Here is a 25,549-nt window from a genome sequence, read left to right as displayed (position 1 = left end):
CATTCTCTGAATTTACAGTCACTTTAATCCTCTTATTTTTCCCCTTTTGGAGTAATTCTTGTTTAAAACGTGTGCAGAGGTGTAGTCCTGTTTAAGACCAGGTTTAGATCTGGTGATACTTGAGAACTGCTGAGCTACAGGATTTTATTGAGATTGTCATTTTGAAGAGAAACCAACTTGACTTTCAAAAAAAAAAACAGTACTGAGTGGTATTAGTTCATTTGCCAATATAGAAATATTTTTTAGTGCAGTAAAACTATTTTTCCATCTCATCTACACTGTTGTTAATATGTAGAAGTTTATTTATTTTATTTATTGACCTTTATTGAACCAGGAAAGTTGGTTTATCAATTCACGACTACTGTTTTGAGCTCAATACTATATTTAAAAAAAGAATTCTCTAGTTTAGGATCAGTTTGAATCTGAATGATTTTTGATGAGTCTAAATGTAAAAGATCAGTGAGGATTGGTGCTCCCCAAATATCCTTTCTTATGTTCTCTGGACTCAGAAAGTCCTTTAATGTCTGTCTTAGGTCTTTTTAAAGAATTTTTCCTCTAGTTGTGACTTGTCAACAATAAAAAATAGTTGTTTTTTGGAAAATTGTAATTGTTAACTTGACTATACAGACCCTAAAACACCTAACACATATAAATAGATGGTAAATTACGGCATTATTAAATCAAAACGTTCTCAAACTAGAAGCCTTCAGTCACCACATTTCACTTTTATTTGGTTGCTTTATTTGGTCGCCTCCCAAAAAGGAGATCACGGGTTCGTTTCCCGGGCCAGACCAACATCACATGATATCTCTGGGTGGAGTCTGCATGTTCTCCCCGTGTTACCGTGGGTTCGCACCGGGTTCTCCGGCTCCTCCCACCGTACAAAGACATGCATGTGTTAGGTAACTCTAGATTGTCCCTAGTGAATCAATGTGAGAGTGAACTGTGTCTGTATGTCTATGTCACCCGCGACCCCGAAAGGGAAAAAGCGGTAGAGAATAAATGAATGAATGAACGATAGTACAATAGAGATAATCGCTGACTCGTCAACTGCGAGAGTAATGGTTGGTTGCAGCTTTTGTTTCCGCGATTGTATCGGACAAAACCTTTAAACTGACCTCTTGTTCCATCAGTGACCTCCTAAAAGCATCAAGATAAACGCCACCTTTTTAATGGAAAATGCTTACACGAACATAAACTACAATCCCGCTTCGAAAAGGAAAACAAAGCTTAGTTTCTTCCTGTTTTGATCCAGGAAGAAAATGTATTATTCCATTATCCAATGATAAAAAGTTAAGTTCAGATTTTGCATGGCAGCGTTTTCATTGGTACTCTTCTGTGTTCGCAGGTGACGCAATCGACCAATCAGATCGTGATGAACTGCGCCGACATCGACATCATCACGGCCTCATTCTGTCCGCAGGGAGCAGAAGGTCGGTGTGTTTGAGGGAACGGATGGAGCGCTGCGAGACGTCACCACATCAGAGTTTAGTGTAGCGATCGCAGTGTTGTGAGAAAAAACATCACGATTATTAGGCCCGAGCGCCACAAGCTGGCGAGAGGCCTATTAATCTCGTAAGGCCGTGCGAAGCACGGCTGCGAAAGTGCGCACATAGTGCGCACGAAATCGAGCGCAAAGCGCTCGCCCACTTCCAAACACTCGCCCACTTCCAAACACTCACTAACGCACTCCTTCACTCATGCACGCCCCGTGCATACTAATTAGTAGTAGGAAAATGGAACATTACCATTGTAAACGGGCGAAGCCCGTGCAAAAGTGCGCACTAAACGAGCACTTTACATTGAGATGACGACCGCGAAGCGCGAAGCGGTCGTCATCCCCATATAAAGCACTCATTTGCCCTAAGTAGCTCACGAATACGTTCCCCATCTCTTGCATGTTCCGTGCATATAAGCATGTAATGCAAAAATTGAACATTATTACTGTAAAGAGGGCCAAAAACACAAAGTGGGCGGAGCCCACTCAAAATTAACGAAAGTACCCGTCAGTGACCAGGGACCCACACCATGAGGTAGGAAAGCGCGAGCCCTTTCCGAAAATGTATAATTTATGATATTTGAAAAATGGGAAACATTGTTTTCGCATCGGAATATTCTTCTTCTTCTTCTCGGGACCAACCCCCCTATTTTTCACCCAGTGAACATTGACGAAAAGTCACAAAAATTTGCACACCTCTAAAAATCGTGCCTCTCTACATTCTGGCTATTTCCCTTTTCTAAAATAAAAAAAATTGGCGCGTCAGCGCCCCCAAATGTACCAAAAATGCATTGAGAGATGGGAAATGACCCAAAGAAAATCTGATTGTAGAATCATGAAATTTGGCGCAGAGGTAGATGGTGACAAGAGAAGTAAAAAATATTATTATTACGGCAACGCCGTCCGCCCAACCAAATGTCGGCCATATTGCTTCAAAAATGGCTAAACATGACTCGGGAGTTTTTCCAAACGTCTTACTTTTACAAACTCCTCCCAGGGCGTTGGCCCTAAAAAGCTGAAATTTGGTGAAAATGCTACTGAGGAGTGGGACATCAAAAGTTATTCAAATTACATTTGATACCTCTCACGGTCTCTGTGCGGCGAAGCCGCAAACTGTAGCAAGAATTTCAGAAATCTCCCAAATTTTACATTTCTGCCGTTTGCGCAGATAAAGTCCGAATTGCTTCAAATTAGAATCAGTTGTTAAACTCTTTGCCCTAAACCTACTTGATTTTATATGGAGCTTAAATGTTTAGTTTTGCGAAATTATATGAAATTTGACACACAACTCAATTTTAGAATCCCCATCAAAAAAGTCAATGAGACCCATGTCATAATTGTTATGGCGTTGCCGTAACGATGACCGAAACCTTCCATGTTATTCCAATGGGGAAATCGCCAGAACATGTTTACATGACTTTCACAAACTCCTCTTAGGGCGTTAGCCCTATTAACCTGAAATTTGGTGAGACTCATCTTCAGGGGTGGACCATCAAAAGTTATCCACATTTTTATTCAAAGAGTCACGGTGTCTGTGCGGCAAAGCCGCACATTTTGCCAAGAATTCAAAATAAAATAGCTTTTTGATGGTAAAACAAAGGGGAGAAGATGTGACAGCGTCACAGATTCAGCAGTAGGCGTAATAAAAGGACAATTGGGGCGCGTTAGCGCCCCCTCCTCTTGCGGCGTGGCGGCGACGTAGCGAGGGCCGATCATTGCCGCTTGCGGCTATATTTCACGATTATTACTGAGACTGTGTGAATTCTCATGATTTATTCTCAAGGTTGTGACCAGCTTTATGAAATGTAACTGTCTGAATTGGAAAATAAAGTAAAGCCAGATAAAAAAAGTAATTTATATTTAGACTAACGATCATTTTGCTTATCGATTATTTCTTAGCAAGTATTCTTTCGATTAATCGATTAGTTGTTTTGAATGCAAGTAGTTGTTTTGAATTTTTATCAGTTGAAGTGGAGCACATTTATGGACAATAAGAATGTTTTCATCAAAAACACTCAATTTACACCGTTTCCATTTTCATGGAATTTTAGTCGTAAAACGTCTTGAAGCTGTGCATGGACCAGTTAACGGTTATTCGATTACTAGCGATACATTAGTTGACAATTATTTAAATTATCGATTAGTTGTGATTAATCAATTAACTTGTTGCTGCTCTAATTTATATGTTTTTTTTGTTTACTTTATATTGAAATAAAACCACTTAATTTTGCTTGTTAACATGTTTTAGTCCTTAAATAATCACGATTATAGATAATATATAAACCAAATAATAAGACTGCAACAACAAAAACGTACATTTTTTCCAACAAAAAATTGTCATTTATGATATTTTTAAACATCATTTACATCTAAACCAAAAAGATATAAACGATGTAATGTTTGTAAAATATTTCCTTCCTCTTGTTTTCCTTTTCGTATTTTTCTTTAAACGTCAAGTGCCCAGTTTAAAGTACATTTCTTCAACAAATTAACATCCACGTCTTCTGAAGTAAACGACTTGCTGACCGTGTAGTTCAGACCTCTAAAACTCGTCTTCACGTTTTATCTGAACTGTTTTGTCAAAGTAACTTATTGTAAAATTATGCAACAGTTTTCCGCTCTAAATATTGATGTCAGAAAGAAACAAGGCCTCCTTAAGTTGCAAATTGTTAGTTTCATTGTAATGTGCAAATTCAAAACATTTTCATTTTGTTCATGTCCACATCCACTTAATTATTATTATTATTATTATTATTAATTATTGTTATATAATTATGATTTTAAGTGCTGCAAAGTCACAAAGCTATAAAAGTCAACAACATGTATTAGTGCCCAGTTTGTTTTAGTGGTCCTAAAACAATATAAATAGAAAGCAAAACAAAACCATAAAATAGCAATAAATAAGTAATAAAACAAAACTATTTTACAAAAGAACTTATTTCTATAAAATTAAGACATAATACAAAAAACACAATGTAAAAACAAGTTGATATTTATGTTTTCGATGTAATAATTATTTGACCCACATTGAGCTCAAATGTTAAAAACTAAGAATTGAGAAATATGTTAATTCTGCTGTTTATTTAACGATGAGTCTATAACGAGCTTTTTGTTTCCATTTTTGTAGAAATTAACGCCACAGGTTTCAACTATCAAAACGAAGACGAGAAAGTCACTCTGTCGTTTCCCAGTGCGCTACAGAAAGGTCAAGTCTCTCTCACTTACATTACAGTGTTTATTTGACCGGCTTTGTTTGGTTTTAATTAACGATCTTTATCTGTACTTTCGTGCCTTCAGGGTCCGGCACGTTGAAGATCGACTTTGTGGGAGAACTCAACGACAAAATGAAAGGTTTTTACAGAAGTAAATACACCACAGCGACTGGAGAGGTTCGATACGCCGCCGTCACACAGTTTGAGGTAAGAAACAACACTGTCAGACTCCGTGTTCAGTGGAAAGTAACAAAGTACAAAAGGAAAAGTACTGCTTTAGGCATCTGTACTTTAGCAGCTTTGAATACTTTTTACTTTTACATCACTACATTTGAGAGCAGGATCTGTACTTTCTACTGCACAAGTGGGGCTGGCCGACCAATCTTTTAAATTGTTTGATCAAATTATTAAATTATATCAAATCAGGGGTTCATTTTGATCTGTCTGGAAGAATTGTTTTCCTATTACACTCACTGTAGAGTGCTCCTCTGGGTTTCCTTGGATCAGTCTCACTACAGGAAGTTCAGCGTGAGTTTAAGCGGCAGCAGCGCAGTGCACAAAGAGTGTTTTTTTCATAAACATTAACTGGATCAAATTAAAGCTGTCAGACACAGAGCATGCTAAACGTACAGCGGCAGCACCTGAGTCGGGCGATCGAAGGAGAATTGGAAGAGGAATGCTATGCGAATGTTAGCCCGTTAGCCTGATGCTAACACAGACAGAAGCAGTCTCCCCTGTGAAAAGCGAGTCCGGACTGGGACAAGCTCACGGGAGAACTCACTGGAAAAGCAAGAAAGGGACCAGAGTTTTAAAAGTGACACTCCTTCTTTAGAGAAAAGAAAAGCAGAAATGCGCAGGAGCTGCTTTTGATATCACAACATCAAATCACATATTTTATTCCACACAGTTGACCCTCAGTCTACATGTGTGTTCAATACGCCCTAACACATGTGATTAGTTTGATCTCATTCATAATTGGAAATGGCCATGATTTACATCTTGATCTCTCCAGTACAATATTAACATAACACTTTAGCTTTTATACTTTGTGTAGGTCTTTTCTGTTTAGACCATTTTATTTACTGTGCTACAACTTCAATAGAAAAACAATAAATGGTTTGACAATTTTTTGTGGTCTGCAACAATTCTTTATCAAGATCACTAGATGTGACTCTTAAATAACTTTCAAACTCTTTGTTTCAAATGGGGACTTCTATACTTTACTTAAGTATATTATTTTTTACAATAAGTGGATTAATTACTTTCTTGGTCCTGAATCTGTACTTTTACTGAAGTAACTTTATTACATCCACCGCTATTACTCTGTAGATAAATTCACAGCATATTTGTAAGTATTTACTTCATATTTAACTCTGATTCAACTGTAAATATGTACATATTTTGTATGTTAATTTGTTCTGGTCACATGACTCCTTTAAAAAGAGTCACACCCCACACCAGCCCAGAAGACTAATAATAATAAAGTCACTGCAGAGTATTTAGGACGTCTCATGTCCAATAGGAATACTCGTTTGACTTCATTTGACTGAACGTCTAAAATAATGTTTAGACACTAACATTTAAAGCTGTTTGTAGCTTCACTGCTGCGTTCTAATGGTCCAGGTTTATGAAAAGAATATAACTCATCCTCAGTTTGTTAAATCCTCACAGTCTGTGAACGTCTTCTTCAGCTCTAACTTTTCTTCACACCTTCTGGTTCGGAGGTGGAGCACCGTGCACTGCCGAAAAAAATATATTTATATGACTAAAAACTAAATGAGATGATGAGAAATATGATCAAACTGCCCTTCTTTTTCATACCAGTTCTTTCTTTCAGGCTGTTTGCCATTTAGCCTTGGCAAGTCAAAACAGAACTCGTCCACTGATTGAAATGCAAAGTGCCCTCAGGGATTTGCCTTTGTAAATAAAGTGTTTTGTGAGATTTATTTTTATCTTGGACTATATTCTCACCTCCTCTGGTGGCTGCCGAGTTGTTGTGTTTTGACTCTTTATTACAAAGTGTCATCAGTAATAATGATAATGTTTGAAGGCGAGACTCTGCAGGAAACAAGCAAAGAAACTGGAAAAAAGTTTAACTTAAATAAATGTAAGAGAAATGTTTTGCACTTTTTTATGTTTTTATGAGTGATTATTGACATGAGATCCAACAAATCATTTAGAATATATTATTTTGTATTTGTGTAAACTAAAGCGTACTAATAATTAGTTTGAATTCAAATTTTGCCCCGTTTTTGGACCGATAAATCAGGCTCTGTGTTTTTCAGCATAACCTTTATTCATCTCCTAATTAGACATTCACTAACACTTAGTCAGTGAATGTCTAATTAGCAACTGAATAAAGGTTATGCTGAATAAGACGGTGATAAGGGATGAATAAATACAACTTCAAAACGTATAATAATGTGTCTTTCTTTCCTCCTCTCCAGGCCACAGACGCACGAAGAGCTTTTCCATGTTGGGATGAACCCGCCATCAAAGCCACGTTCGACATCAGCCTGGTCGTGCCCAAGGACCGCGTCGCCTTGTCAAACATGGTACGCTTTATATTCAACAATCTCAATGTGTTTTTGCTCTGAACCTCGTCACGATACAAACGTGTCAGACTTTGAGCTGAGGAAAAGGCCTGATACTGAAAATCACAATGATATATACCCATAAAATAAGAGCCGTCTTTATTGTCACCACATGGTTTTATACTTGTTCTGACTAAAACTATTCAGGAAAAGTCCAATTGTGTTTTCTTTGCAGTTTTCAAATTAGTGTATAAAAGTTTTTTCAATTTAAGTCAATTCTACAAAATGAGTAAGGAAGGTTTTTCACAAGCATTAAATCATTTGCTTATGTTTTTTTTCTTAAAAGGCATGTTCACTTAAATTTACATGTTAAAATATCAAATGGCCTTAAATGTATCCATGTGTTTTAGTCATGTGACCTTTTTGCCTCTCCGCTGTTAGATAATCTTGAAAAGTCGCTGACACTTAAATCAGAGACAAACTTGCCACAACAAACCTTTGTGGACATTTCCGCTCTTCCTCGTCCACGCGCCTCTGCACCGGACACTCCCTCAAAGCTTTCAAGAGCACCGACTTTGTGTTTGATCCTAAAATATAACACCCGGACGGACACCTTGTCTGCAAGTAGGCTAATGTTTATTAGCATAGCCACACGACAATATGTAAACTACTAAGAGCATTAGCGGCTAACGACCTGAAACAAACCGCTCAGCCTCAGTCTTTGAGTGATTTCTGTAAGTCCACTGGTCCCTCCTGACCACAATGATAAGATTTGTTTTAACCTTTGGTTTAAACCCTGAACCAGAGTTAGTCCTGGAATATAAATGACAGAGGAACTCCTTCTGTATTTTTAAATGTCACTTTTTAAATATGGATTACAGCATTAAAATTCTTCGATCTTTTTTTATTTAAAGGCGATATACACTTTTAATTGTTATAAAGACTGTAAACATACTTATCTTTATGCCAATACCTTTTATTAACTGTCTCTGACACAAGTCACTTGACATTTTTTAAGAAAAGTGTTGCCCTGCATGGCTTTGTATTTTTTTGAAAGTCATTTATAGTGATGATGCAAAAAAGTACCCAAAAGCAGACAAAAACAATACTGAAAAGGGATTTACCCAGACCGACTCAGACTGGGACTAAACCCAGGACTAAACCCAGGACTAAACCCAGGACTAAACCCAGGACTAAACCCAGGACTAAACCCAGGACTAAACCCAGGACTAAACCCAGGACTAAACCCAGGACCAAACCCAGGACCAAACCCAGGACCAAACCCAGGACCAAACCCAGGACCAAACCCAGGACCAAACCCAGGACCAAACCCAGGACCAAACCCAGGACCAAACCCAGGACCAAACCCAGGACCAAACCCAGGACCAAACCCAGGACCAAACCCAGGACCAAACCCAGGACCAAACCCAGGACCAAACCCAGGACCAAACCCAGGACCAAACCCAGGACCAAACCCAGGACCAAACCCAGGACCAAACCCAGGACCAAACCCAGGACCAAACCCAGGACCAAACCCAGGACCAAACCCAGGACCAAACCCAGGACCAAACCCAGGACCAAACCCAGGACCAAACCCAGGACCAAACCCAGGACCAAACCCAGGACCAAACCCAGGACCAAACCCAGGACCAAACCCAGGACCAAACCCAGGACCAAACCCAGGACCAAACCCAGGACCAAACCCAGGACCAAACCCAGGACCAAACCCAGGACCAAACCCAGGACCAAACCCAGGACCAAACCCAGGACCAAACCCAGGACTGGGCTCCCTGAGTTCATGTAGCAGTAGCAGCGGTTGACTTGCTCCTCTCCAGAGCTTACATAAGAGGGAAAACTAGTGCAGCTCCTCTGGCTAATGTTACACTTCAGCTACTGTAAATGGCCTTTTGTGAGAACATGAAAGCAAGACAAAACGTGTCTCCAAATTTTTTAAATATTGCATCAGAAAATGTTTAACAGCGCGCCCTCAGGCTTGTGGTTTAAAAAGGATGGCGTCATGAAGTTACATTTGGCATTAGAGCGCGAGATATTTGTGTTGTCATTCTTGATGTACATAGAAAAAAATGACCAATGTTTTTGGGTAAAATTACAGTTCTACTAGATTGGTTGGTTCTAAAAGTTTACCAAATAAATGTAGCTTTAATTTCCATTGGACTTGGGCAAAAAATAAGTTCTATGAAATGATAAAGCAAAATCCTGATTTTTAAGTTTTACTGTACAAATACGCAGAAACGTTGAGCCCATAATCATTTTTTATTTTACCGATATACAGATTTTACACATATATTACATACTTAACCACAAATTATACTTTTTGTGACAATTAAACATAATTCTGCAGCAAGAAAACATATTGTATTTTTTCATCCTTTGTAATGGAAAATCCAAATAACTGACGATGTGATGTGTTTTAATTTATTACGGGCTACTTCATTTTACCTCCAATTTCCCCCGTTCCAGGTTTTTTTGTTTAAGTTATAGCTGTAATTTCCGCTTCGACTCAGTTCGGTGGGATAGAAGCTGTGTTGGGTTTTGGACCAAATGTTAACCAGATGTTGGGACCCCACCACCTCTAACTGAGACCCATGAATAACAGATTAACGTAAGCATCATATTATTATCCGTCTTTGGCCACACAACGTTAGTTTTGATACAGAAACAGCTGTGTAGAAAATGTTGACATTCAGGCGTCCTCAGTTGCTGAATGGTTCCCAGAGCCGGTGCAGTGACCTTTACAGTCCGGCCCGGATAATGGAGCCACTTTGTTTGAGCGCAGACAAAGGCAACATGAGAGTCCACTCCAGAATCTAAACAGTCCGTTTGGTCTGTGTACATAAAGGCTGCATCGTCCAATCTGCACCTAAAGATGTTTTATGATTGGATGGAATACATAGAATACATAGAATACATAGTCTGATTGGATGGAATACATAGAGATGTTGTAGGACTGTCTTGGTTGACACGTCTCTGCAACATCGCGTGGCGTGCGGGGACCGTGCCTCTGGACTGGCAGACCGGGGTGGTGGTCCCTCTGTTCAAGAAGGGGGACCGGAGGGTGTGTTCCAACTACAGAGGGATCACACTCCTCAGCCTCCCAGGTAAGGTCTATTCCAAAGTACTGGAGAGGAGAATCCGACCGATAGTCGAACCTCGGATTCAGGAGGAGCAGAGTGGTTTTCGTCCCGGTCGTGGAACACTGGACCAGCTCTATACCCTCCATCGGGTGCTCGAGGGTTCATGGGAGTTTGCCCAACCAGTCCACATGTCCTTAGTGGATCTGGAGAAGGCTTTCGACCGTGTCCCTCGGGGTGTCCTTTGGGGGGTGCTCCGGGAGTACGGGGTCCGGGGCCCTTTGCTCAGGGCTGTCCGGTCCCTGTATGACCGGAGCAGGAGCTGTGTTCGCATTGCCGGCACTAAGTCAGACCTGTTCCCAGTGCATGTTGGACTCCGCCAGGGCTGCCCTTTGTCACCGGTTCTGTTCATAGTTTTTATGGACAGAATTTCTAGGCGCAGTCAGGGGTCGGAGGGTGTCCGGTTTGGGGACCACAGGATCTCATCTCTGCTGTTTGCAGACGATGTTGTCCTGATGGCTCCATCAAACCCGGACCTGCAACATGCACTGGGACGGTTTGCAGCCGAGTGTGAAGCGGCTGGGATGAGAATCAGCACCTCCAAATCCGAGGCCATGGTTCTCGACCGGAAAAAGGTGGCTTGCCCTCTCCAGGTGGGTGGGGAGTCCTTGCCCCAAGTGGAGGAGTTCAAGTATCCCGGGGTCTTGTTCACGAGTGAGGGAAGGATGGAGCGTGAGATCGACAAGTGGATCGGTGCAGCGGCTGCAGTGATGCAGTCGCTGCATCGGACTGTTGTGGTGAAGAGGGAGCTGAGTCGAAAGGCAAAGCTCTCTATTTACCGGTCGGTCTACGTTCCTACCCTCACCTATGGTCATGAGCTTTGGGTAGTGACCGAAAGAACAAGATCGCGGATACAAGCGGTCGAAATGAGTTTCCTCCGCCGTGTGGCTGGGCGCTCCCTTAGAGATAAGGTGAGGAGCTCGGCCACACGGGGGGAGCTCGGAGTAGAGCCGCTGCTCCTCCACGTCGAGAGGAGCCAGCTGAGGTGGCTCGGGCATCTGTTCCGGATGCCTCCTGGGCGCCTCCCTCGGGAGGTGTTTCAGGCACCGGGAAGAGGCCCCGGGGAAGACCCAGGACACGCTGGAGAGACTATGTCTCTCGGCTGGCCTGGGAACGCCTCGGGATCCCCCCGGAGGAGTTAGAGGAAGTGTCTGGGGAGAAGGAAGTCTGGGAGTCCCTGCTCAGACTGCTGCCCCCGCGACCCGGCCCCGGATAAAGCGGCAGAAGATGGATGGAGGGATGGATGGAATACATAGATTTATTGGCACGTTTTAACTTCAAAGGAGTTTTCTCAGAATATATTTCCCCCCGAGAGATATAAAGATCAGCCTACACACATCGAACTTTACAGTCTTTGGACTTACAGTTGCAGGATTTTGACCGATGGTCTTACTGATTCTTCCCATGACCTTAGTGATCAGCGGTCAGTGTAACAGGGCACTTTGATTTCAAGCACTTTATTGCAGGTCCCAAACCGCATCCGGACCAGAGTCAGTGAGTAGTACACTCGACTGAGCCTGCTTTTATTACAAAAAACAAAACAAAATTAGGCAACTTCTGAATTTTTTCACCAATTTTCAGTAAGTTCTAGTTTACTCGAATACTATTTCAATAATCCAAAATACGCTCGGTAATTGTTTTTTGTATCTTATATGTCAACATATGTAAACCTGGCTTTAAAACATTTTTCAGATTTTTATTCCCCAAATATTTCCAATTTTACACATAAATGACCTTTTATTTTGATTAAACCATTACATGATAAAAAAAAAAAAAACTTGTAAAACATTGTTTTTACATTTATTTAAGTCAAACTGCAGGAGCGACTGTAGTGTCTCCTTTTCAGACTAAAGCTTACACCAGGTGAAAACACAGGGTTCTTCATCCTCATATAAATAAAACACCACCTGCACATTTTATCCACAAAGTTGCTTAGTCAGAAACAGAAAATAAGTCTGGGGCAGAACATCTCCAAAATTGCTGTTCTCCGTCATTATGTTAGAGGTTCTTTAGCCCTGGTTTAGTCATTTAATGTGTGGATTTGGGTTGTCAAATTCATTACAAAATAGAAAGTAGATGCTAATTTAAACAAGCATGGATGTAAAAAGAGATCATGTAAAAAATACAAAATGTCACCTTTCCTGAACATCTCTATATTTTTAAAGATACAATCTGTCGATCCAACAGAAATGTGTTAATTAAACTTCAATTAATACATTTTATCAGACAAATGTGAAACAACAAAAAAATAAATGACACGAATGAAATAAGAAATTTCATTGGTGCAACGCAGGTAGATACAGAGGTAGATACAGAAGAACAGATCACTTATAGGAAGTCTGAAAAACACTTTCAGTAGAAGATCTCCTATAAATAAATAAAAACTCCCATAGACAAATAAATAAATAAATAAATACCATTGCATGTGATCACGACAGTAATTGCACATGAATATGTGTCACGACAGCACATAGATTGCACATGAATTTCACAGTAATTGCACATGAATTGCACATGAATTCCAACAGCAATTGCACATATGACAGAATTGCACATCAGTATTAGGTTAGGTCAGTATTGCGAGTGTTCAGTACTAACAGTTCTTGTTATAAAGTCTGACAGCAGCAGGAAGGAAAGACCTACGGAACCTTTCCTTCACACAGCGAGGGTGGATCAGTCTCTCACTGAAGCTGCTCTCCAGAGCGGAGAGAGTGTCCTGCAGGGGGTGACACTCATGGTCCAGCATAGATGTGAATCTAGCCAGGACCCTCCTGTCCCCCACCTCCTGCACCGAGTCCAGAGCACAGCCCAGGACGGAGCTGGACTTCTTGATGACTCTGTCCAGCCTCTTCCTCTCCCTCTCTGTGATGCTGCTGCTCCAGCAGACCACACCATACAGGAGGGCTGATGCCACCACAGAGTCGTAGAAGGTCTTCAGGAGTGGCCCTGTCACTCCAAAAGACCTGAGTCTCCTCAGGAGGTAGAGCCGACTCTGGCTCTTCCTGTACAGTGCGTCTGTGTTATGAGTACAGTCCAGTTTGTGGTTCAGATGAATACCCAGGTACTTGTATGAGTCCACTCTCAAAATGTCCCGTCCCTGGATGTTCACTGGTGAGGGGGCAGTGGGGTGGTGTCTGCGGAAATCCACCACCATCTCCTTGGTCTTCCCCGCGTTGATGAGGAGGTGGTTCCGCTGACACCAGTCCACAAAGTCCTGCGCCAGTCCTCTGTACTCGGCGTCATCGTCGTCCGTGATGAGTCCGATGATGGCAGAGTCGTCAGAGAACTTGTGCAGGACACAGCTGTCCGTGTCATGTCTGAAGTCTGCAGTGTAAAGGGTGAAGAGAAAGGGCGCGAGGACAGTGCCCTGGGGTGCCCCCACACTGCAGGTCCGAGTGTCAGACACACAGTTCCGGGCTCTCACAAACTGGGGTCGGTCTGTGAGGTAGTCCAGGATCCACTCTGCCAGGTCATACTCCACACCAGCCGTCTCCAGCTTGTCCCTCAGGAGCAGCGGCTGGATGGTGTTGAAGGCGCTGGAGAGATCGAAGAACAGAATCATCACAGAGCTGCCAGGCTTTTCCAGGTGAGAGAGAGAGCGGTGCAGCAGGGAGATGACGGCGTCCTCCACTCCGATGCCAGACCGATATGCAAACTGCAGCGGGTCCATGGCTGAGCTCACGGTGGAGCGGAGGTGGTCCAGGACTAGCCGCTCCAGTGTCTTCATCAGGTGGGACGTGAGAGCCACTGGCCTGAAGCTGTTGAGGTCTTTGGGGCGCGGTGTCTTAGGCACAGGTACCAGTAATAAATACAAACTAGTAAATACAAAGTGCAGAAATATCACCTTATACTCTTTAGTACTCTTATACAAATTTTTCAACAGGGCTATTCAATTGCTGGCCCACGGGCCAAATTCAACCCACTAAGCAATGTGGTCCGACCCATGTTAAAATGGGCCATGGATCACATTGCAATGAAGCCCTGAACCGTGAACAGCAGCAGAGATGCCCCAATTTGTAGCAGGCAAAATGATCTGGCCCATCATAGTAAAATGTGCCATGGACCAGACGGTTTTGCTTGGTGGCCCAAGTTTGTTCTTTATGTACTATGTTAGCTCAGTTATTCAGTACCACTGTACTTTTAACATCAACTGAATCCAATGTTGTTATGCCATTTATATCTAATAATCCCGTCCAGGTCCAGATTACGCGGTCTGTTCCAGGTCCAGATTACGCTTCTGGTTCAGTTTCTGCAGTCTGGTCCCAGTCCAAGTCCAGATTCCGCGGTCTGGTCCTGGTTCAGTTTCTGCAATCTGGTCCCGGTCCAGGCCCGGATTCCGCCGTCTGGTCCAGGTCCAGATTCCGTGGTCTGGTCCTGGTTCAGTTTCTGCAGTCTGGTCCCGGTCCAGGTCCAGATTCCGCCGTCTGGTCCCTGTCCAGGTCCAGATTCCCCGGTCTAGGCCTGTTCAACATATGGTTTAAGCCTGATGTGAATGTGTTTAGTCTTGGTTCAAGACCAGCTCTAATTCTAGATCTGCTGTTGTGATCTTTTCCAGTTCAAATATAATAGACTAGCCCTTGTTTACAACATAACATTTAACATTTTTATTTTCAGCTGTCTTTGTTGCATTTTTAAAAATATACCGCACTCCACATGAAAAATGTGGCACATCTTCAAAACAACATTCACAATATTATCTACATTTTCATATAAAGCCCACTTGACATAAAGAACATTTTTATTGTGTTCTTTCATCTGAGAGAAGACTGAAATATTAACTGATAAACAATACAAGAACACGATATATTGAAGATCTTTAGATAATATTGTGAATGTTCTTTTGAAGATATGCCGAACTTGAAATATTGAGTTTATCGTTTATATTAAAAAATACTACATTCAAAAAGCTGATTAAAAATAAAAAGTTGTATTGTAAACTTTCAAAAAAGAGTATGCAGTAGTATTTCTGCAATTTTGTGATTCATTTTAGACGTTTCACGTTTGTCTGATAATTAAACCTTAACTAATACATTTAAAGACATGTTTTAACACATTTAACACACATCTGTTTGTGATCAGGAAATCCCCCAAAAATAGAGATTACATTTGTCAATATTGCCCTCTCCTACTTTCAGAACACGTTTGTAGAAGCTTAAACCACTAGTACAACATATTTTGTTCTTTGCAGAGGTCATAACATATGATATATTTATATTATACAAATCACAATACATACCTTGTGAACATATTGCACACACTACCTGGTTTCAAAAGGTGGATGAAGCAAAGCTTTAAAATTTCCTTTTTTGTTTTCCAAATGGCAAGTTTTGTCTTTTTCATATTGAATTATTCTCGTTAAACCACCTTTGTAATATATTAATTTCCTAAGGTTATTTGAGTCAATCAGGTGAGATCCTCATCTGTACAAATAATATTAGTATGGTCCGCAAAAAGAACAAATTTAATACATTTATATTTTGCATATCATTGATGTACATAAAAAATAGAGTGGGTCCTAATATAGAGCTTTGAGGGACTAAATATTGTTCTGTATTTTTATTTGTGTTCATTTGTACCATTTGCTGTCTTTCCCCCACTCATTTCTTTACTTTGATGCCATAGTTTTTAAGGATTTTTAGGCCCATAGGTCTTCACCAGACAGGACAGCTTAGCGTGAAATGGGTATGAGAGACGGGAGGGACATGCAGTAAATTGTCAGATACGGGATTAAAACCCACGACACTGCAGCCGGCTGCACGTGGAGCCTGGCATGTTTGCTGCTGCCTTAACCACCCATCAAGCAGCACATAGTTTTCCATTTTTTAATATAAAATGTCATGGTCAGTGGTGTCAAAGACTTTGTAGGTCTATGAGAAATTCCTACTACAAATAGAATAGAAAACCAAAAATTTGTAGTAGGAATTTCTGAGTCCTTCCATTAGGTTAATTAAAGCAAGTGATGTAGATCTATTCTGTCTGAATCCGTATTGACTGTCAGATGATAAATTATCCAAATATTTGTAGCCTTTGTGATTTGATAATTGCACAATCTCAAATGGCAATATATTGTACAGCCCTAGTTGAAAATTAGATTGTAGCGTAGATGTGACATGTACACAATATCTAGTGGTGTAGACCTAGATATTGACCATTTTGACTTTTAATCAAACTAAATAAATATAAATAAACAAATATGCAAGAAAGCTGTATCCAAAGCAGCTGTACCATTCATTTATCCTCATAGATATGGCCTTGACAGGGTTTTACATATTTACTTTTCAAATCAATATAGGCTTGAAACTCTGCTGCAGACTATGAACAGGTTCATCTGTTTATTTACTTTGCAAACACTGGGGACAGATTGAATAGTCCCTACTGTTTACCATGCATGTTGTTGACTCCCAGCCATGTTTATCCACTCATAAAAATATAAAATATGCAGTTGGAAGTGTGTGTTAAACAGATACAGACTGTAATGATTAACTGCTATGGTGCGACAGTGAAGCTACATTCTTGTGAGTTAATTTGGACTCTGGCCCAGAGCGGTCCCATTGTAAAATCATTCACAGCAGAAGATAAACCGAGAGTGTTTGCTACTGTCTGAGTGTGTGGTCATTTCAAAACAAAGAGCTGTATTTGTGTTGCTGCAAAAGTGTAATAAAGCTAAGCTAAAAGTCAGAGGCTGAACAGTCATTTGTGTAGCATCTGTTTATTATTGGTAAAAGTTACAAAGCAACAAGAGTAACCACAAAAGCAACACAAGTTTATTTTTGATCATACACAAAGTAATTCAAAATGTTTTACAGAACAGGAAAATATTTTCAGAGTAAAGGCCTGTCTTGCATCTTCAGGAAGATTGTTCCCGATTTTAACTGCATGAAACTGGAACACTTATTCTCCATGTATTGGGTTTAGAGTCCAAGTTGGTTCATATGGCACTAACATGTCCAAGATGTGCTTTGGTGCTAGGGCATGAAGAGACTTTTAGACTATCAGAGCTGCTTTAAAGTCTATTCTCTGAGCCAGACCTCAGAACAGGAAGTATTTGTACTTCCTGGTTCCGAGCAGCAGCGTTCTGGATGTTCTGCAGCTGTTTTACAGCTCGTTTGAAGAGACCAGTGAGCAGGCCGTTTCAGTAATCTAATCTACTGGAGACAAATGCATGGATAAGTCTCTCCAAATCTGGATTAGACACAATATTTTTGATTTTTAGATGTTAAAAAGCTGCTGATGTTAGCATGGAGAGATTAAATGGAAGAGGTCCCAGTATTGACCCTTGGGCACCCCACAAATCAAGGCCATGTGATCTAAGACAAAATGATAAATTTCAACAAAGTCTACTACTATACACTGCAGCCGGTAAAATATCATCCAGAGGCAGCTCTTGGAGCAAATGTTGATATTCACTGAACTCTGATCACCTCTGAAGTATCTGGTGGACCCAGACAAGCTGCCGATCGTCTCCATTTTGGGACTTTGTAAAGCAAATACACCAAAGCCACTCCCTCAATCTGGTTTGCAATCGCACCAAGACGACAGCTACACTGAGAAACACGACAACTCCTCCATGTGGGTCCAAAGCATCTGCCTTCAAATGTACGGGCGTCCAACTCGGGCGTACAACTCGGGCGTCCAGCTCACAATAATACTGAAGTCTGAATGCACCATAATACTGACTAATTGATTTGTGTTTCTATTTCTCCAGAATGTAATTGATCGAAAGCCATATCCAGAAGATGATAATCTGGTGGAAGTGAAGTTCGCCACAACCCCGATCATGTCCACGTACCTCGTTGCCTTCGTCATCGGAGAGTACGACTTTGTGGAGAGCCAGTCCTCAGACGGAGTCATAGTCCGGGTCTACACGCCTGTGGGGAAGGCCGAGCAGGGCAAGTTTGCACTGGAGGTGAGGGTTTTGGGCAATATATACATTGTACAGCTGGTTTTTGAACCAAATTAAGTACTTACCACTTGTATTTTGAGTGTACTTCTTCCATGACTCCAGGTAGGTTTTCCTGATACACTGTAGACGTCAGCTTGTTACACCATTTCATATTCAGTAACCAAGACTCTGGGCCACAGAAAACGAACTGTCATTTACCATTGAGTGCGTGGCTATCATTAACACTGAGCTTCGCAGCAGAAATCTCCAGCTTTAAAGCTTTGTTTACTTGGTCATCCATAAGAGCCACCGATGGAGACACAACAATCACGATAGGATTCTGCAGCCGATGAAGTTCTTAAACCTCGAGGGGAGAAAGTTGATCAGTAAAACTCCAATGGTTAAAAAACACAAACATCTTTCCCATCCAAAAATACCCATAGCGCTTCCCGTTGCTCGTTCTGAAAACCGCCTCGACAATTGAACCGTTTGACTGTCCGCACTATTGGTTTATCAGCAGGAGCCTAACCAGACGGATTCTCAAGAGTTTTTGAACTCACAAACATCACAAGAATTCATCTTGATGGCAAGGTTGTAAAACATGGGTATCAGAACAAATTTGCAATACAAATTACAAAAAGTTATAGACCTGGAAAGATTACTCTCATGAACAAATTACAAATATGTTCCTTCACATTGATCCTTCTTATGAAACCATAAAACGTACATAATAATTTGCATACCAGGAAATGTATCCAAATGGCTAAAATTGTTGTCTTTTTTTTCAGGTTGCAACCAAGACATTACCTTTCTATAATGACTATTTCAATGTTCCTTATCCATTGCCTAAAATTGATCTCATAGCTATTGCGGACTTTGCTGCTGGTTAGTACTTGTTTCTTTAACATTTTTAACTTTCATTAATTCATTCATGGCATCTGAGACTTTTTCTCTTTTCAGGTGCCATGGAAAACTGGGGCCTTGTAACATACAGGTAAAACCAGACAGTTTCTGTCAGTTGAAAGACCTAAATCTCTCAGAATGTTATGTTTTGAACTTATGTAACATGGTTCCTTGTCAGGCCCTGGGCATTTGTTCTGTTGATGTAAATGCATGGCTGCTGATAAGGCTGCGGACAGAGTTGAGCAATGACAACCTAACACATTTTAAATGTATAGAACCAGTTATACCAGTATAACACATGATATCTTTCTTTGGGAAAAAAAGGAAAGGTTTTAATAGCATTCTTATTTATTTAGCACTGTTAGAAATAGTTTTTTTTTTTTTTTTTTTTTAAAGAAATGGGATATAAGCTTAAATGTCTCTGAACTTCCAGTCCATGTGTTCTCATCGTGTTGCTCTGCCTCCTCCTGTAACAGCAGTGACATCAGTCTCATCAGACACACAGAACTCTTATCTTCTCCTTCTTAAAACCTCTCACACTTACGTTATTTGGAGTAAACATGTCTAAACTGATAGTTTAGGTAGAAAACTAGTCAAGACAAGTCTGACACAACATTGTAACCATCATGATCGCGAGTGACCATATTCGTCCCATATATTCTGTTAGAATAAAATTTGGATTAAAGTAGTCTGTTCTGTTAGAAAATGGAGCGTTAACACTTATTACTGGAGCATAATATCGGCGGACTGATGTACGTGCTTTTGACCGATACTGATATTACTCAATGAAGTGAATATCGATACTGGGTTGATGTAAATGTCAAGAAATTACACATAAATCAATGCTATTCCTTAACAGTCAGAGAACATAATTCAACTTAGAATATAAAACGACACAGAAACGTCAGACTTTGTATGGCTTGCCAGGGAGAGACCGGCCGGGTCATCAGGTTGTTGTATGCAGCCTGATGACCCTCCAAGTCTCACGGCGTTTCACCCTCTTGCAAGTGGTTTTATTTCACATTATGGATTTTACACATAATAGGCGGGTCACTTTTCTCATTGGTTAACTCGACATCCAGCACTTATCTTTACAACTGTCTTGGTATTTTCCTTAGAGATAAGAGCTTGGGGAATGTTTACCTACGTCCCTGGGGGTAAACATTCTCTACCTCCTTTTACACCATTTTCACACATGTCGTTTTCCTCTTAGACTAATGATGCAGATAATATATCACACAAATAGTCATATTATCATTATGCAGATAATATATATTTACATTTTATTACATATATCGGTGCATCCAATTATAAACTGATGAACCATGCAAATGAAAGTATTAATTGAAAATAGACTTTAGTTCATATAAATACAAAGCTGTACAGTATGGACAGAACAACGGGGCAAAATAGCAGTGTAAATATTTGGGGTATTTGTAGAACATAATTTGTGCTCAATGCAATTCAAAGTGCAATTTAAAAACACATTAAAACCACAATATAGTATAGATCAAAATACATTTAAAAAAAAAAGCATAAAACACGATAAAATGTATTTAAAGTAGTAAAAAGCAGATGAATCATAGGCACAACTACGCAAAAGAGTCTTGAGTTTAGATTTAATCACCACCACGTCGTACAATCTCGGGAACACTTCACCGCACAGAACTGGAGCGCCGATTTCAATGTAAATCACCTTCAATGATTGTTTTCAAATAAACTGCTTTTACATGGCATAGAAAAGAGCTAAAACCTTCTCTGTTCTGGCCAATGTGAGGCAGATGTTGTAGACAAGTGATGAGATTTGAATAGCTCTCGTTTTTGTGGCCAGCTGTTCACTGTCAGACGGATCGTGATCAGAAATACAAACAGGATTTTCTCTCAACCGTTGTACAAACGCTTTTCTCGAGAAACCAAGCAAAAGTCCCTACTCCATATTGTGCAGCATAATATCTTGAACAGAAAAAGCGAAAATAACATACAAAAGTAGCAGATTATCCATGTGTTCATTTTTTGTTGTGTATTTTCCAGAGAAACAGCGCTGCTAATCGACTCTAAAAACTCCTGCTCCTCGTCCCGTCAGTGGGTGGCGCTGGTGGTGGGACATGAACTCGCTCATCAGTGGTTTGGAAACCTCGTCACAATGGTAAAGACACAGAACTGTATCATTAAGTACACCTTTTATGCATGAAAGCAGCGTTTTAGTGCTTCGAGTGCACACTTTATTTAATTACAACCCATTTTGTTGTCCAAGGTGTGAAAAATATTTGGGGTTAGAGACACTACAAGCAAAACTTTCTTCTTTTCTTAAGTTTCTTTTATGCTTTTTATGTTGAGGTTTTATCTCTTAACATAAAAGCTTTCACATGCAAACAACAAAATCATCCAATTGGCACCTGAATGTTTTATTGTTTTATTTAATCCCTTTGATCCAAAGATTAAATGGGTAACATCAACATCAAAGTCTGTTTTGAAGTTTGTTTTTCCAAACAAATTTTTCTCCCACAGAAACATAAAGCAGCTAAAGCAGCTCTTACACACACCAAACTTTACTCTCTTGGACTTAACCAGATGTATTCAAGTTTTAACTAAAACAGATGTTGTACTAATTTTCAGTAATATACATTCTACTCAAATGCTGAGTAAATAATTTTTTCTTGGTGTATCTAATCTAAAAACAGTGTCCGAGTGACTACAAATTACTATTTTTCTACAATGTTGTATCTAATATGTTTACAAAATTAATCAAGAAAGTTAGACCTTGCTTTGAACCCACCTTTCAGATTTGTATTTTGGTAATTTTTACATATAAAATAACTTGAAAAATCCATGAAAAATTATTACAACATGAAAGACTCTACAAAAGAAGTTTCAAATTCATATCTCTCAATGTAAGATTTTTTCATATTCACCTGCTGAAAAAAGAGCCTTAAACTATGCATTGTATTGTATTGTATTGAAAAGGTGGACAGAAAAATCCACCTCAGATATTCAATATATTTTCTTTTCTTTAGATTTGCATATAAAAGATGTAGATTATCTGATTCTTCTTTTAAACGTACTGTTATATTATTATTGCCTTCTTCTAGTATAGAAGTATAAAAGTATAACATGGATCAAGCTAATGCCTTTCTCTAAACTGTCATTCAAACGACCTTGGCTCTCTTCCCTGTCACTGTCGTGCAGGAGTGGTGGACTCATCTGTGGCTGAACGAGGGCTTCGCGTCGTGGATCGAGTATCTGTGTGTGGACCACTGCTTCCCCGAGTACGACATCTGGACCCAGTTTGTGTCGGCCGACTACACCAGAGCCCTGGACCTGGACGCTCTGGACAGCAGCCACCCTATAGAGGTCAGCACAGAGATCAGAGAGGGCAGGGCTTTTACGGTCACTGTGGGGAGTTCCGCCTGCATTTCAGCCAATAAATAGTCTAAAATGTAGAACTGCGACATTTAATCAGCTAATAGTCGACTATAGAAAAAGAATCATAGTCTTTGGTAAACATATTTCAATCTTTATTTGGTTGATACTGTATTTAGAATTATCTCAATGTCCAATAGACATAATCATTTGACTTGTTGACTGCTAAAAAATCGTTGGTTGCAGTCTTGCTAAAATGAAAACAATTTTTAAATTATGGTTGTTTTATTTGCTCCAAAAAATGTGGGCAATATATTAGAATATTCACGACGTTGAGTATTATCTGTTTCAGTACAAATCCACTAATATCAGTCTTCAATGGTTACACTCCGGTAGTGAAAGAGTTAATTATGCTGTCTTTTTAAACTTTAATCCAGTCTTTATTCTGAGCCAGGTGAACCAGAAATGATAGTTACCTTATTTGACAAGTTTTCCTCCTAAACATGTTTACTCCAAATAACTATAGTGTGAGAGGTTTTAAGGAGGAGAAAACGAGTGTGTGATCAGACAGTCTGAGGAGGAGAGACTGTCTCGCTGCTGTTACAGGAGGAGGCGGACGTTAGTCGCTCAATCCAATCTAAATAAAACAGGAAATTCACAAAAGGGAAAACTTTTTTTCCCCAAAGAAGGATCGTATTGTTCTAACTGGTTTCACGCATTTTAAAATAGATAAGTATATTTCTTTGATGGAAAAAAAAAAATCAAAAACATTTAGAAAATATCGGCCTTAGCTTTTCCCACACCATCGGTATCGGCCCAAAAATGTCCATATTGGTGCACCTCTAGGTATTTAGTTAGTTAGGAATGTTCCATTGTATGGCATTAAATACATCCATATATCCATGGAAACAAGCGACCCACCAGGCAAAGTTAGATCAGAGGAGAGTCGAGCACACTCAAAGTTATGAACGTTTTTTCCAGGAGTTTATTGAGCAATAAAAACATTTGTAATTGAATAGAAGTAGTAATCAAATGGAAATGGCAAAATAACTTGTAATCCCATACTGTGGAACATTCTAGGCATGTTTTTTTTGGGGGGTTCAAAAATGTGAAATTCCTCCATCATTTCAAACTCAAAATCTGACAAATGATCTACACTTCAGGTACACGTGCATCAGAAGTTACTCCAGTAAATGTACCTGTTTGCTGTAACTCTTCAGGTGAACGTGGGCCATCCGTCTGAAGTCGATGAGATATTTGACGCCATCTCGTACAGCAAAGGAGCGTCCGTGATCCGCATGTTGCACAACTACATCGGAGACGAGGTTTGAACCGCGCTGATCCGAGTCTGAACCCCGTGTGTCGCGCGCTCACCTCTTCATTCTGTCTTCTAGGATTTTAGGAAAGGAATGCACTCCTATCTGGTCAAGTTTCAACACAAAAATGCAGCAACAGGTACAGGAATATTTTTATATATATATATATATATATATATATATATATATATATATATATATATATATATAAATTGTTCAAACATACTACTATCATCTTTAATTTCAAAGTAGCAACCTTTTTATTTCACCACGTTATAAACACATTTTTTATGTATAACAGAACATAAATGGTTAAAGTAAGTCATTAAAAGTAGTTAATTATACTATGCATTCATTGATTGATTGAGCTGAGAAGAATTACTGGTATCTAGTCAAACTTGAGCTACACTGAATTTTACAGTTGGCTAAACTGTTCATCAGCAAAAGCAGGTCTGTCTTTATTTTACCCGACACATTATAGAGGGCAATATTGACAAAACCAATATCTTCATGTTTTTTACCCTCCCGATAACAATAATCAGATTTTTGTCATCAGTAGTAATAATCGTAATTGTTATGTGGACGGACTCTAAAACACACACAAATAGAGAAATCAAAATGTCAAAAAATAAATACAAATAAAATAAACTGATTGTAATTGTTAATTCAAGTTTGAGGTGAGAACATTGTGTATTCTCCATCATTTATAATGAAGAATCAAATATTTTTACCCTGGAATGTTAAAATTGTTGCATTATTTTTATTGTAAAATGCAGGTCAGAGGTGTCACTCAAAGTGGGACGTGGGCCGAACATAATGTAAAATGTAAATGTATACATCCCAGTAATCCCAGTTTTTCTCCAGTTTGGATATTTTGGTGAATCTTACTGTATAATGTTATTTCCTGGTTGGACATGGCCAGCAAGTATCAAGTGGGATAATTGTAAAGGTACTTCCACAACTGTTACTTAGCAACCAAATTGTAAACGAAAGCAAAAATCAATTTAAATCATACAATGGCTCTGATTATTATCTCACCAGACAGTCGTAAGTAGAAACGTATGAGAACCTGTCATGTGGGTTTTAAAATGATTACTATTTAGATCTGATGTCAGTAAATCATTGAAAGCGTATTATTGTCTGCTTCATTTTGCTTGTATTCTTTGTGTTCGTCTCAGAGGATCTATGGGAGTGTCTGGAACAGGCTAGTGGCAAACCCATCGCCGCCGTGATGAGCTCCTGGACCAAACAGATGGGATTTCCGATCATTGTGGTGGAACAGGAACAGGTGCTTTTTATCATCTCTGCTCTTGTTACACAGCCTCAGAAGAGTGGCTGCTGTAATTCTTGTTGTGTACAACAAGGATGTTTGGTAACTAGCTTATTTGGTAGCTAGGTAATTTAGAGGGATGTAATTATTTACAATCAGGATGTAAAATTATAAAACTTAAATTGTTTTTGTAAAATGAATGGTCCAACCTCTCATTATCTCACTAAACCTTATCACTAAACACTAGATAAGGTTTAGTGTGAATCTTCATCAGTACAAGTCACTTTACTCATTTATTCTGTCCACATTGTACTGTACATAACCATATTTAGAGCCACCTATTGTACACTATAGTTTTGTAGATAATTTAAATCGGCTGCACACTAGAGGACTTTAAAATCTTCCTCTTTTTTAAGCTGTGC

The 25,549-nt window shown here is 39.7% G+C and overlaps 1 protein-coding gene across 1 annotated transcript in view; it reads left to right on the top strand.

Annotated features, from left to right (window-relative positions):
- npepps (aminopeptidase puromycin sensitive) overlaps positions 1–25,549 on the top strand; it is a 42,509-nt gene that overhangs the window by 5,247 nt on the left and 11,713 nt on the right. The window contains exons 2-13 of the mRNA XM_072462260.1: positions 1,349–1,433; positions 4,626–4,703; positions 4,796–4,917; positions 7,158–7,265; positions 18,102–18,302; positions 19,067–19,163; positions 19,239–19,272; positions 21,213–21,327; positions 22,368–22,532; positions 23,762–23,866; positions 23,936–23,996; positions 25,036–25,145. Of these exons, the coding sequence (XP_072318361.1) occupies positions 1,349–1,433; positions 4,626–4,703; positions 4,796–4,917; positions 7,158–7,265; positions 18,102–18,302; positions 19,067–19,163; positions 19,239–19,272; positions 21,213–21,327; positions 22,368–22,532; positions 23,762–23,866; positions 23,936–23,996; positions 25,036–25,145 (1,281 nt within the window). The remainder of the gene's footprint in view (positions 1–1,348; positions 1,434–4,625; positions 4,704–4,795; positions 4,918–7,157; positions 7,266–18,101; positions 18,303–19,066; positions 19,164–19,238; positions 19,273–21,212; positions 21,328–22,367; positions 22,533–23,761; positions 23,867–23,935; positions 23,997–25,035; positions 25,146–25,549) is intronic.

The sequence above is a fragment of the Eucyclogobius newberryi genome, unplaced genomic scaffold (genome assembly GCF_026437365.1).
Source record: "Eucyclogobius newberryi isolate DKJ021-1_F unplaced genomic scaffold, fEucNew1.0.hap1 SCAF_4, whole genome shotgun sequence".
NCBI classification, from domain to species: domain Eukaryota; kingdom Metazoa; phylum Chordata; class Actinopteri; order Gobiiformes; family Gobiidae; genus Eucyclogobius; species Eucyclogobius newberryi.
The sequence above is the reverse complement of the archived record's forward strand: the minus strand, read 5'-3'. Positions and strand labels throughout refer to the sequence as shown.